This window comes from Desmodus rotundus, chromosome 3 (assembly GCF_022682495.2).
Source record: "Desmodus rotundus isolate HL8 chromosome 3, HLdesRot8A.1, whole genome shotgun sequence".
NCBI classification, from domain to species: Eukaryota; Metazoa; Chordata; class Mammalia; order Chiroptera; family Phyllostomidae; genus Desmodus; species Desmodus rotundus.
Window position 1 is genome coordinate 89,463,787 of NC_071389.1, and position 12,437 is coordinate 89,476,223.

General features: G+C 47.9%; 1 protein-coding gene across 2 annotated transcripts in view; it reads left to right on the forward strand.

Annotated features, from left to right (window-relative positions):
- Window positions 1–1,747: 1,747 nt before the first annotated feature.
- The window catches only part of SLC22A23 (solute carrier family 22 member 23), a 179,171-nt gene continuing 168,481 nt past the window's right edge, over window positions 1,748–12,437 (forward strand). Inside the window, exon 1 of one of the 2 annotated variants that reach the window (XM_045189110.3) lies at window positions 1,748–2,989. In XM_045189110.3, coding sequence (XP_045045045.2) covers window positions 2,327–2,989 — 663 coding nt within the window. In that variant the 5' untranslated portion in view covers window positions 1,748–2,326. The remainder of the gene's footprint in view (window positions 2,990–12,437) is intronic. The other variant, XM_024552311.4, reaches the window with a different exon arrangement.

The following is a 12,437-nucleotide window of genomic DNA, read 5'->3' on the forward strand; positions in this document are numbered from 1 at the left end:
TTTATTATTATGAGTGGAATGGCCATCAAGGTCATGCCTGTTTTGCAATTTGTAAAACACAACAAATGGGTAACGAGGCAGAGCCAGACCCAGGTGGACAGATCTCTTCCGTATCATTGGACCACTGAAGAACAAATAAATAACACCTTTAAAGTTACATTTAAGCTCAGAAACAGAACTGCAGATTTTCTGTAACAGTAAGAGTAGTAGTGGTAGTAATAATAAACGTCTAACATTTATTGATCACTTTCTCTGTTCCAGGTATGAAGGCAAACACTTTGCATTTATTATCTCTTCTAATGGCGCAAGGAGAAGAAGAAAAAGTAAAGTTAATAAAATGTGAAGTTGGAAAAAAAAACTATCACTACGTGCACAATCAACCCCAAAAGTTCTTTAAATATGAGCAGGTTTTGAGACCCAGTCTTAGTAGTTTGGTGTCTTCTACAGCCCTTTGGGCCCCTTCAGACCACAATTATCTAATCTCCCCCTTCTCAGCAGGAAAGCCTACAACCTCCCCTGCCCCACTGGCAGCATTAAGAATTGTCTTGGATGTGCTGGTATTTTACCTAGTAAGTACATTGCCCATAACACCAACACCAGCAACAAAACAAACCGTCTGGTTAAATATGTAAACAAGTAATGGGAATGCAAAACAATACATTCAGTAAGTGTAGCTTAGAGTGTATCTTTCTGGAAAGTGAAAGCATTTCTTTCATCTCCCCCGATTGCTCTATCAAGACTTCCATAAACTTCTCAGAATATGAACTGTGTCCAACAAATGAGGACACTGGGGTGAGAGGTGCGGCCCCATTTTCATCTGTGCCTGGGTGCAGGAGGAAATAATGTTAATGCAGCCGTTTGCCGCAGGGCTGGTGTTATTCATAGAGCCAGCTGGGCAAGGTTGGCGCTGGAGCACGGGAGAGGAGAGAGGTTTTGTCTTCACGAGTGTGAATATAGACATATGCGCCTGTGCAGTCAGCGTTCAGCGTTCGAAAGGCGAATTCAAGATCTTGGGGAGGGGGTGGGGAATACCATCATCATTCTCGTTTATGTACATGTCAATTGTGTTGGCAACATATCCTTCTAGCATCGTACCTGTGTAGCATTCATTTGGGAGTGGGGAAGAAAAGGCGATTTGGGAGTGGGTGCTTCAGTCACTGGTGGGTGACCCGACGCTGCGGTTGACGGACACCTGAAACTGGCAAATGCGCCTCCTTGACGCTACTCCGAGGACACAAAAATCAACCCTATCTGCACCGCGAAAAAGCTCGAGAGGGTTGCTCCTGAATGCCGGCGACTCTAGGGCTCAAGACCGGGAATGGGTGTAGGCAGCTGGGCTGCGGGCATCTCAGAGGCGAGCAGAGGTCACCGAGACCACACGCAGGCCAAGTGGGTGGGGGCACCGGGCGGAGGCAGGAGCCGAGCCTCGAACACCTGCCTATTCACAGGATCCCGGCGCAGGCCGACTCCTCCGGGATCCCCAGCCCACCAGCTCAAGCGGCTCCGCGCGCCTTCTCCACCCCCCGCCTCGCCAGGCGCGGGGTGTGGTGGGGGAATTGGCGGGGGACCCTCGGGCTAGGCGGGCCCGGAGTATCCGGTTTCCCCCGCCCCCTCTGCCGTGGATCCCGCGGCGGTGACGGCGCAACCCGGCTGGAGGGGGCGCTCGCGCCCAGGAGCCGGGCGCAGCAGGTGCTGCTGTTACCTCCACCTCCGCGGGGGGAGAGGGGGCGGGACTGGGTGGCCGAGGAGGAGGAGGAGGAGAGCCACGGGAGGAGGGCGATCCGCTCGCGGAGCCGGAGAGCGCGGCCGGCTCGCGGGATTGGGACCCGAGCTCACGGCTTCCGGAAGGCGCGGAGGTCGGATAAATACATCCCAGGCGCCTGGGGATCAGCGGGCAGTGCACGCGCTGCCCGCACCGTCGGCACAGCGGTCGGTAGGGCGCAGAGGCGGCTGGCAAGGTGCCGCACCCGCTCCCCTCCTGCAGCGGCCGGCGCGGAGCGGCGGAGAGCGGCAGAGAGCTGCGGGATCGACCGCCGGCGCCCGGGCCGCGGAGCCGATGAGCAGCGGCGGCTGAGGGCCCCGGCTGGCCTTTGCCCGCCGTCTTCCCGGCGCCCGACCGGGGCCGCAGCGCCCAGGGCGCGGGGTCTGGGCCAGTGACATGGGGGCGGACTGACGTGCCCGGGGCAGCCGAGCGCTCTCTCTCTACCCGCGGGCCCTGCTCGGAGGAGGCGGCGGCGGGCGCTTGGCCCGGCGCGCTCTGCTCGGGGCACCCGCGGAAGCCTCCGCCGCGCTCTATGCGCCTCTGTGGGCGCCGCGGGCCCGGGCCATGGCGATAGACCGGCGGCGCGAGGCGGCGGGCGGAGGGCCCGGGAGGCAGCCAGCTCTGGGCGAGGAGAACGGCTCTCTGCCGCCTGGGGACGCGGCGGCCTCGGTACCCCTCGGGGGACGCGCGGGCCACGGCAGCGGCGGGGAGATCCAACCGCTGCCCTCTCCGCATCCCGCCGCCGGCGGTCAGCACCCGAGCTGCTGCTCCGCGGCGGCGGCCCCGAGCCTCTTGTTGCTGGACTACGACGGGTCGGTGCTGCCTTTCCTTGGGGGCCTGGGCGGGGGCTACCAGAAGACTCTCGTGCTCCTCACCTGGATCCCCGCGCTGTTTATCGGCTTCAGCCAGTTCTCGGACTCTTTCCTTTTGGACCAGCCGAACTTCTGGTGCCGCGAGGCGGGCAAAGGCGCCGAGCTGGCGGGAGTGACCGCCACTGGCCGGTGGGGAGCCGAGGACTTGGTCAACTGGACCAGCCCCCCGACCACCCTCTTCACCACTGCCGCCTGGGGGTCCACGGGCAACCTCAGCAACTGGAGCGGAGCGGACAGGGGTGACACGCCACCTCTACCGTCCCCTCCGGACAAGGGGGACAACGCCTCTAACTGCGACTGCCACGCATGGGACTATGGTATCCGCACAGGCCTCGTCCAAAACGTGGTCAGCAAGGTAAGGGCCGCGACCGACCAGGCCCCAGTGTTCTTCTCCTGAGCCTTTTCTCCTCCTAGCTCCCCTCCACCCTTCTCTCCGTCCCTTTCCTTACATACCGAGGTCTAAGCCCGAGGCAGCCCGAGAAGAAATCACTGAAGTGATGCTAGTCTGTGTGTATAGGCATCTCGAGTTGGCTTAATCGCCTCCAGTCTTCTAAAAGAGATGCATTTACTTGGGTGTGAAGCGAGAGCTTTTTCCGGTCCCCCGCAGTGACACTGCCTCCCAGGTCTGAGGGGACACCATAGCCTTTCCTAGTTTGGGCCCAAACTCCTGTCCCAGTGCACATAGGGAAAGAGCGCCCCTCCACCTAAAAAGACTAGAGCTTTCTCTCCGACCCTTCTAACTATCACCCTCGTTAGGGAAGGGTGGCCTGTGGGAGGGTAAGTCCTTCTGACCTGTCACCAAGCCTGCTCCGAAGGATCTGCCTCATTCAAGGTCTGCTGGCCAGTGCCAGGCCCAGGGCTCTGCTTTTCTGCCTGGCTAGTTGTCCCTACGTCTCCCATAAAGAAATGTCTGTCCGTAAGCATAGTGCCCTATTCCCAGATACCTCAGCCATCTCCCGCTTGCTTTGGAAACAGACTAAAGCCAACTGAGGAACCGAAGTTGTAGCCGGAGAAGCAAAGGGCTTTTGAAAATTCCCTTCCCCCCTCCCCAGGCCCAGCCTGTTCCAAGATGGGCATAATTGGCTTTAGACTTTGCCACCCCAGTGTTCTCTCCATTGATTTCTCAGGACTTAAGTAAAGCTCACTTTACTTACGTAGCAGCTTCTTTTGTCTGAGGCACTGAGTCCTGGGTCAGCTGTAGCTGGACTTCCAACTTACTACCAGTCTAGGGGAGCCCCCTAGCAGAGGTACTGTATTGTGTGGGACCAAGCAGGAGTGTTTGGTGAGAGACGTGTGGCCAGCATAAGAACGGGGAATGAGCAGTGTTAGAAAGTCACTGCCCCAGACGTCTATAATGTTCTGGATTTCTTAACGTATAAGAGATATCTTATGCCAATTTGTCAAGTAATTTGTGGTTTTTGCCCCTTCTGTGTGTTAAATAACTAACTTGCATTTCAGAGTAAACGTAGACCTTTTCCTCTTCTGGGCAGGTCTAGGCCGAGTTTTAAGTGATTTGTTTAAATGTGAGGCTGACATTTAACAGTTTATGATAATCAGTGTGTATGTATTTTTTCCCAAATGCATGTTAGTAACAGTTGTAGCTCACAGATATGTAAGATGAAACTCTTACATCATTATAACCCTTGTTTTAATCTCGGCAAGAAGGGATCTGTCCTGTGGGAGCTGTCTGGATTAGCTGTTAAATAGGGAAGATCCTTCCAGTTTAGTTCACCCTGACACCCCCCACCTCTGCCCCAACTCAGGCTGGCCTTCCCAAAGGTGTTTCTGTGACTCCATTTCCCACTGATGGAGGGTAATATTTGTTTTTTCTTTTTACCAGTTTGGAAAAGTTAAGAACAATGACTACAGTGACTATTTTAATATTCTGTATTTCTTTGAAAATAAGGATTTGACAACATTTTCAAATCTTTTAAGCCCATTTTTAAAGTAGAGGAGGAGTAATATAGATCAAAGCAAGTGTGGGTGGAGGGTGCTCTGACCTGGGGTCAGAGAGGAGGCAAACTTAAAAGTTAGGAGGGGGATGGACTATCATTATCTTAGCAGTAGGGACCCAGGAACAGCTATTCACACTCTGTCATGGATGATAGGAGGAGAGAACTAAAATAGTTCATGAAAACAGGCTATGGAGGCATATTGGGGAGCTGGAAAAATTTTCTACATTAGCACTCAAGAGGGTCAAAGATAGCTCTAATGTGTGCAGTATGTTCAAGGGGTGCTGGGTAAGTCACGCTTACGTACAGCTGACAAGGCAAGCCTGGGAGGAGCAGACTTTGGGACAATAGTTAGAAACACATTTTCTTGTAAGATAAAAACTAGAAGGGACATACCAATTTTCACACACAAGATCTAAATAAAAGACAGTCCTTCCACAGTGTTCTGTTCCATAACCAATGCTTTAAAGAGCTCTTAAAGCACATTTTGGCATGTACTAACTAAGACTTTCTCCTCTGTTGGCTGTGCACGTTGGATACACTATCAAATGGACAAATGTGGAATCGACTGGGTGCTGATTTCTAGGGGTCAGGTGCCTGTCAGCTTTATAAGTAGAAGCAAAAGTGGAAGGTTTGCCTTCTGTCAGCAAATGAAAGCTCAGGGTCTGGGAAGTTGCCTTTTGTACCCTCTTCCCTGACACCATCCTACTTGCAAATAGGCCTCATGCAATGTCTTTATCATAGGCTTCCTTCAGCATATTCAAGGGGGACCGAAAAAAACCCTGGAATTTATTTATTTTTTAAATTGTGTATTTATTGTTACATGTTTAAACTTTAGTCACCTTCAGAGTACTCTCCATTTGATGCAATACACCTATCGAGACTTTTTTTCCACTGCTCAAAAACAGTTTTTGAACTTGTCAATTTTGATGCTTTTTAGTGCTTCTGCCATTTTTTTGTTTCATCTCTTCCACAAAAAAGTCACTCAGAGATCAGGTGAATAGGGAGGGTGGGGCACAGGGGTCCTGCTGGTTTTGGTCAAAAGCTGCTGAACGCTCACTGTGGCGTGGGCAGCTATGCTTGTAAATCACCCATCATGACATGGGCAAACACATTGAAAGAGTCTTCAAAAAAATTCACTGAAGCTGAATGCAGCCTCTCACAACAAGGCCAGCTGGTACACTAATATAGATGGGTTCCTAGAACACTCACCTAGCAGGAGAAGCCTGTACTACAAGGGGCCTGCCCTCCAGAAGATAATTATATTTTGGGGGGTCCCTCTTCATATGCACCCGTACAATGTACACCTTATTCAGTCCTTAGGTGTTAGGTGGGGAGGCGGATACCAAAGAACGGTAAAAATACATATTATTATATTTACATAATAATGTGTTAATATATTATGTGTTGTATTAAATAGCCTATTATTACACAAGCTAGTTAGAATCCCATGTTACTGTAGTTAAAAGGGATCTTCAGGCTGACAAGTCTCTCTCCCATCCTGAATAAAATCTGTGATGTGGATGTCCCTTCCAGGATAGGAAGGGAACCCCCCTTAGCCAGACAGCTGACTCCGTAGTTGTTCTTTCTTGCAGAAAGGCGTGTTTTCTGGTGACTATAAGTAGGGCAATCTCATGCCTACTTGTGCACTTCATGAATGATTCTTTCTTTGTCTTTCATATAATACATGTTCAGATGTTTGAGGATGCCCAAGTATGTAGTTTATCTTCAGGCTAAGAAATCGCCAGCTGCTTCAGCCGTTTCCATACATGGCAAAATTTGCTGTACTGACTGCTCCACTTGACATGTGTCTCTTAAGCATAGCAAACAGAACACAACCCAGCAGGCCCTGTGTCTTCTAATCAGAACAGAGGAAGAATGGACACTGCTTCCATGGACAAAGCCTACGGTTGATGAGTTAAACCTCTTAGTAGACACGACACGCTTCTAACTAGTATGTCGAGACCAGAGTCACCACACCTTTCTGGGATGATGCTGTGTCAGGGCTTTCTCAGCCCATGCTTGTGTGACAAGGTGCTCAGTATATGTAAGTTTCATCTTAATAATTTGGGGTTATTAGGTCTCTTCTGTTAGGATTTTTTTTTCTGTTTTGGCCTTGGTCCTTGGTATTTGTTATCTGTTCTAGAATTCATAGTGCCTTCAAAATAATACTAACCTTCTTTTGTGCAGCCCTATAAATATTTCAAAATACTTTGACATATAGGTCCTTTCATTAGAACATTTAGTAATCCAAGGCTAGTCTTAAACACCAAGCATTATCTTGGAATTAAAATCAGTTGACACACACTTGAGTGGGCCAGGCGTTCTGTGCCTGAGCCTGGTGTTCAACTTCCTGATGACATCTATTGCTCCATATTTTACTTCCCAGCCATGTTGAAAGGTATTGTGAGTCCCGTCCTGAAAAAAAGAATGAAATAAATTCCTGCACAGTCACTTAGAGGGCAGCTCTGGGGGAACTGAGGCCGGGAAGGTGGGGAGCCCTGCTCACTCTGCCTCCGTGACCCACACTAGCATTCCCTGCACAGCCCAGAGATCAGGTTCTGCTGAGATTTTACTTACCAAGGTTAAAAAAAAAAAAACTCTGCTGATTTTAAAATATTTCTCTTAATAACTTGCATAGTTCTGCATTGTTCTGAGTGAATTCTGGTTGGATTCTAATGCTCATCACTTCTGTGAAAATGCCTAGAAGTTTGCAAAAATCCCCAAAATGTCAGCTAAACTCTCTAAGCTCCATTTTTTTTCCTGTATATTAAGCTTGGGATACTTGTCTATCTCCAGTCTTCTGATATTTCTTCTGTTCTCCATGAGTTCTCAAAGACTGCTGGCTTTTATCCTGTTAGGACACCCAAGAGTTATTTAAATATCCTGAGAAGTAATTTATATTATTTTTCTGTTACTGAAGACTAGAAAGTGACTCAGGACAATTTAATTAAGACTAAAAAAAATTACAATTTCATTGCAGGAGTAATATTTTAAAAAGAACCCACTGTTATGTCAGTCTAGTGGGTTTTTTTAATTTCACCTAGTATATACAACACAACAGTGAACATATTCATGCATATCTATTTTTAAAAATTGAGTAATAAATAATGCATGCACATGGTACAGAAAGCAGACAGTAAAGTAACATTTCTTGTCATCTCTGCCTCCAGTTTCTCTTCAGAAGCAAATGGTTATCAGTTTCTTATGTACCCTTCCAGAAATATTCTAATTATGTTTTATTTATATATTTTCTCTCACAAGCAGTAACATTATGTACACTGTTCTGTGCCCCCCTTTTTTGCCTATATGGGGGATGGATGCCTATTAGTATATAGAGAGCCCCGGATCCTTTTCTGTGTCTGCACAGCATTGTATGACTAAGCCATAATTTATTTAGTCACCTACTAAGGGTTTCCATTCTTTGTAATCACACACTATATAATAAAATCCTGGCACAAATGAAATTTTTAGAAGTGGAAGGTCAAAGTGGGCTGCACCTTTATTTTGATAGATGTTGTCAAAGTGCCCTCTACAGAGATCTCAGTACCAATTTACTCTCTTGGTATGAGAGGTTCTCTTCCTTCCTCCCATCTTTCCTGAGCCAAGGAGTTAACCACACTTTCCCATGTCTCCTGGTTGGATATGTGTGAAGTGATGTTTGGTTATCGTTATGATGTGTATATCTTGTCACAAGGAGGGTAGACATCTCCCTGAAATTGTTGGAGCTACTGTGTTTCCTTGTCTTTGAACTGTCTGCACGTGTCCTTTGGCTTTATATGTGTGCGTGTTTGGGGGAGCATTATTTCCTTACTGATTTATAGAAGAACTTCATGCATAAAGTAAATTAAAACCCTTTTGGATGTCTTGTAAATGTTTTCTTCTGGTTCATTGTTTGTCTTCTGAATGAGTTTATGGTGCTTTTGTTAGGCAGAAACTTTGGTTCATTAGTGTCAAATAAACTGAACTTTAAAAAAAAAATAGTTTCTGGGCTTTGTGTTAGATTTAGGGCTTCTCAATCCTGGAACATTAGGGGAAAAAAACCCGTGTTTTCTTCTAATAGTTTTATGATCTCAATACTTCTTTAATTTGGTGTTATAGGGATCAGTTTTGCTTTTATTGAACTCTTAGGATAAATTGCTAGAAAGGGAAATAAATACAAGGCGAGAGGATATAACCAGCATTTCATGCAGGCTCTCACTTGCTCATAACAATATCCTAAGCCTTGACTTTGTCAGTGGCCCTCACTGATGGAAAGACTGAAAGCTAATCTGTTAAACATCTCTTTCCTCTCCTTTCAGAAGACAGCACTTGTCCACATGCAGTGAGTCTCACCTTTCCCTTCATCTTCTTGTTCTGGACTAGCTGCAAAACATCTTTTTTCTTTCTTTCTTTTTTTTTTTTTTTTCAGTCTTTAGCATTTTTTGCAAGGCTCAATTCATTTTGGCCATTAGTCCAAGGTAGAATTGAATCAAAAGTTAATGTCATTTAAAAGCATGTTGGACTCTGAATGTCAGTCCTGGCATTGCTGTAGGCCAGTGGTGTGCTGGAGCCAGTCTTTCCTCTACCGGCCCTGCACCCATGCGCACATCTGTACCAGCTGCGCATTCGGGAACGGCATGTTGGTGGTTTGGAATGGGCCATGACAGGAGCATTTACACCGTGGAAATTGGCACAACAGAGTTTATTTTTTTCATCAGAAAGCCAGTTGTTAAGCAATTACCACTCCACTGAGCCTGACCCTGGGCCACCACTTTCCCTTTTTTTTTAAGCCTTTTCTTCTTTCTCCTTCCTTTCATAGATATGAATGCCTGTTCTGAGCCAAGCATTGTGCTATGTATTAGGGATAGGTGGAAATAGATAGTTCAGTTCCCATAGAGCCTATATGCTAATGAGGGAGGTACACCTTAACAAATTAAATAATAACCTTTTAATTACAGTTAAATGTGTGGAAAGACAGGAAACTGCATGACTGGAAGAGCCAGGCTTAGACTTACTAGTCTCTGAGTGAAGCTAATATCTGAGATAAGATCTGAGGTAGGAGAGGGAGGCAAAAGATATTTGTGTGTGTGTTTTCCAGAGTGGGAACAGCATGTTCAAGGGCCCTGTGGCATTCAGGAGCCTGGAATTGATAGCATGCTGTGTGGCTGGGAACATGGGAAGGGGATGGCTGATAAGAACATAAGCCATGAGATGAACTCAGCCAGCTGAGGAGATGAATTAGGAATGCAGGGCAGCGAAGGGGAACATGTGGGGTGAGAGGAGGGCCTAGGACCCAGCCCTGTGCCTGTAGTGGAGAGTTGGTGCTCTGCAGGTAGGCTGAGGGGAGGCAGGAGGGCATTTGAGAGAGGGAGAGGTAGCCTGACCAAAGTTTCCATGGAAAACCGGGCCTTTTTGTGCTGCTGAAAGGAGACCAGCTGGCCCCAGGAGGGGGTGGTCCTGAGAACGAGCTGTGGAAAATCACTCCGGAGCTGCAGGTCTGGGCCAGACTTGGTCAAGTGGGCCTGGAAGCCATTCCCAGATCTGTTGACAGGAAACAGCACTGGCTGCTTGAGTGTTCTAGTTTTTCCAATTGCCCTCCTTCTCAAAAGTGAAGGATGCTAATTAAATTTCCACAAGGCTGAAAGACCCTGACACGGGAAACCATTGGTGTAGAATTTATTTTCATTCAACCAGTTTTCCCTTTGCCAAATGCCTAGTGTAGGTAAAAGACCGCCCTGGTCATAGCTGACATATAATCTAGTCCAAACTCCTCAGTTTATAGATGAGAAGACTGAGGCTCGGAGGTGAGAGTGTCTTTAACTTGGCCAAAGCCACCAGAGTTAGGGTGAAAATCCCATTTCCTCACCCTGTGGGACATTCTTGCCTCTGCCCCCAAATGGCCCCCAGCAGAGGAGAGGGCCAGGAAGCACTGGCCGGGCTCCAGCTCATTCTCCTTGGGTTGTTCCTTCTAACTGGCCTAGCAGAGATGGTCTCCTGCCTGAGGATGGTCATACCTTCCTCTATGCCTTGGTTACTGCAAGTTGAAGTGTGGTTGGTTATACTGTGGCTTTATAGGGGTGGTCTTGTGCAAACCACCTCTCAGGCAGATTTCTCTAATCTCTGCTCCTTCTGCCTTCATTTCTCACTTGCCTAGAACTCCCTTTCTTCCTTCCTTCAGCCAGGTAGTTCCTGTTTATCCTTCAGATCAGCTCAGCCCTCACCTGGCACTGCCAGCACCCAGCTGCCCCCTTGTCGTAGCACTCCCTTTGTGGTGATCAGAATGGTGTCTATCCATCCCCCACTGGAGGTGTGTCTCATCAGTCTTTTGCCTACAGTGTCTTCACCAAGGGATGTCTGAGCTCACCTGATCTTGATATCATGGAAAGAGTTGGTTTGGCAGGTGTGGGTTCAAGTGTTGTCTGAGCTGCTCATGACCAATTTACCTTTGAGTGCTGCAGGAACCTCATCAACAAAGTGGGTCATTGTTCACCTTACCTGGAAGGCTGTCCTGAGGATAGAATGGGAACAGCTGGGGAGAACCCTCCCTTCAGGAGCCTGGCAAACAGGAGGCACCTGGGAAATCTCAGATCCTTTTTCCTCCATCCATGGGGTAAGGACTGGCTCTGAATAAGCTATTTGAGAAATGCTTCTATGGGGAGGAGCTGATAGGCCATACCTAGAAGGGTGATTATTTCTTGGGAGCTCTTAAGAGTCTGTCACCTTTGCAAACTGATCTGCAGGGGTTTGCCTACAAGACTCTTATGTTTTCAGAGCTCTAATTGGAAAACAAAACAGGTCACCAGCCACAGAGCTAAGAGAGGATCTGAAAAAGAATGGACTTTCCTGGGGGTTCCAGCCAGGGCCCTGAGGATGTGAGATCTCAACTGTTTAGAAGTTGGGTTAGCTGTGCCAGGTGAAAACCGATCAGAGAGAAAGTGAATTTTAGAGTTGACGGTAACCTTGAGCTATAATAGCAGGGATCAGAGAGCTAACTTCAAGGGGATCAGAGCCCCCTTGTAGAGCTGCCCTGTCCTACCTGGAGTGTTAGTCTTGCTGAGTTTTTGTGGGAGAGCATTGCCTTGGACCTCAGTAGTCCTCGGACTTTGCTCTTCAGTGAGTTGGGATTTAGTAGTTTTATTCTTTCATTTGCTCAGTGTTTACTCAATGCTTGTCATTTTCCATAGGCATTCCTCCCTCCAACAGTGACCTGGAGATTGACAAGGCCTACATTTCTAGGAAAGAGGGGCAGTGTTTATTGATTGATGGAAGTCCAGGCCATCCATTTGCATAGTATTATACCCCATCCAGCCTCTCTTCTTAGGACTCTTGGTTGCAAGTAAAGAAAAACAAATGTGAAGTTACATTAACAAAATGGAAAATAAATTTATTGGGAAGATGCAGGGATGATGGCTCAGGGAACCCAGGGTGGGGTCTGAGACCAGAAAATGTGTAGCTAGGGGTCATCTTTCAGGAGCCCTGCTGCCACCAGCATCCTGTCAGAAGCCACATCTGCCCTCATCCCTTTCTCCAGAAGTCGGCTTCCTTCCCCCCCCAGACTGGCTTTGTCTGCTTTTGCTCACCTGGTCCCTGCTCAGCCAATGGCCAGAACAGAGGCCAGTATTCCTCTGTCCACCTACAGGTTCCTGGACATGCATCTGATGGGCTGGGGTGGAGAAAGGCTGTAGGTTGGGGTACCTAGGGCTGTGTGTGTCTACATAGGGAGGAAGGGGCCCTTCAAACCATATGACAAAGCTGTTCTTCATTGGGATGTAAGGGGCTTAGGATCTTTTTGGAAGTTAATCAAGAATAATTGAATGTTGATGGTTTGACCATTAAATGCTTTAAACAAAGTATTTATTTTCTTGCCAA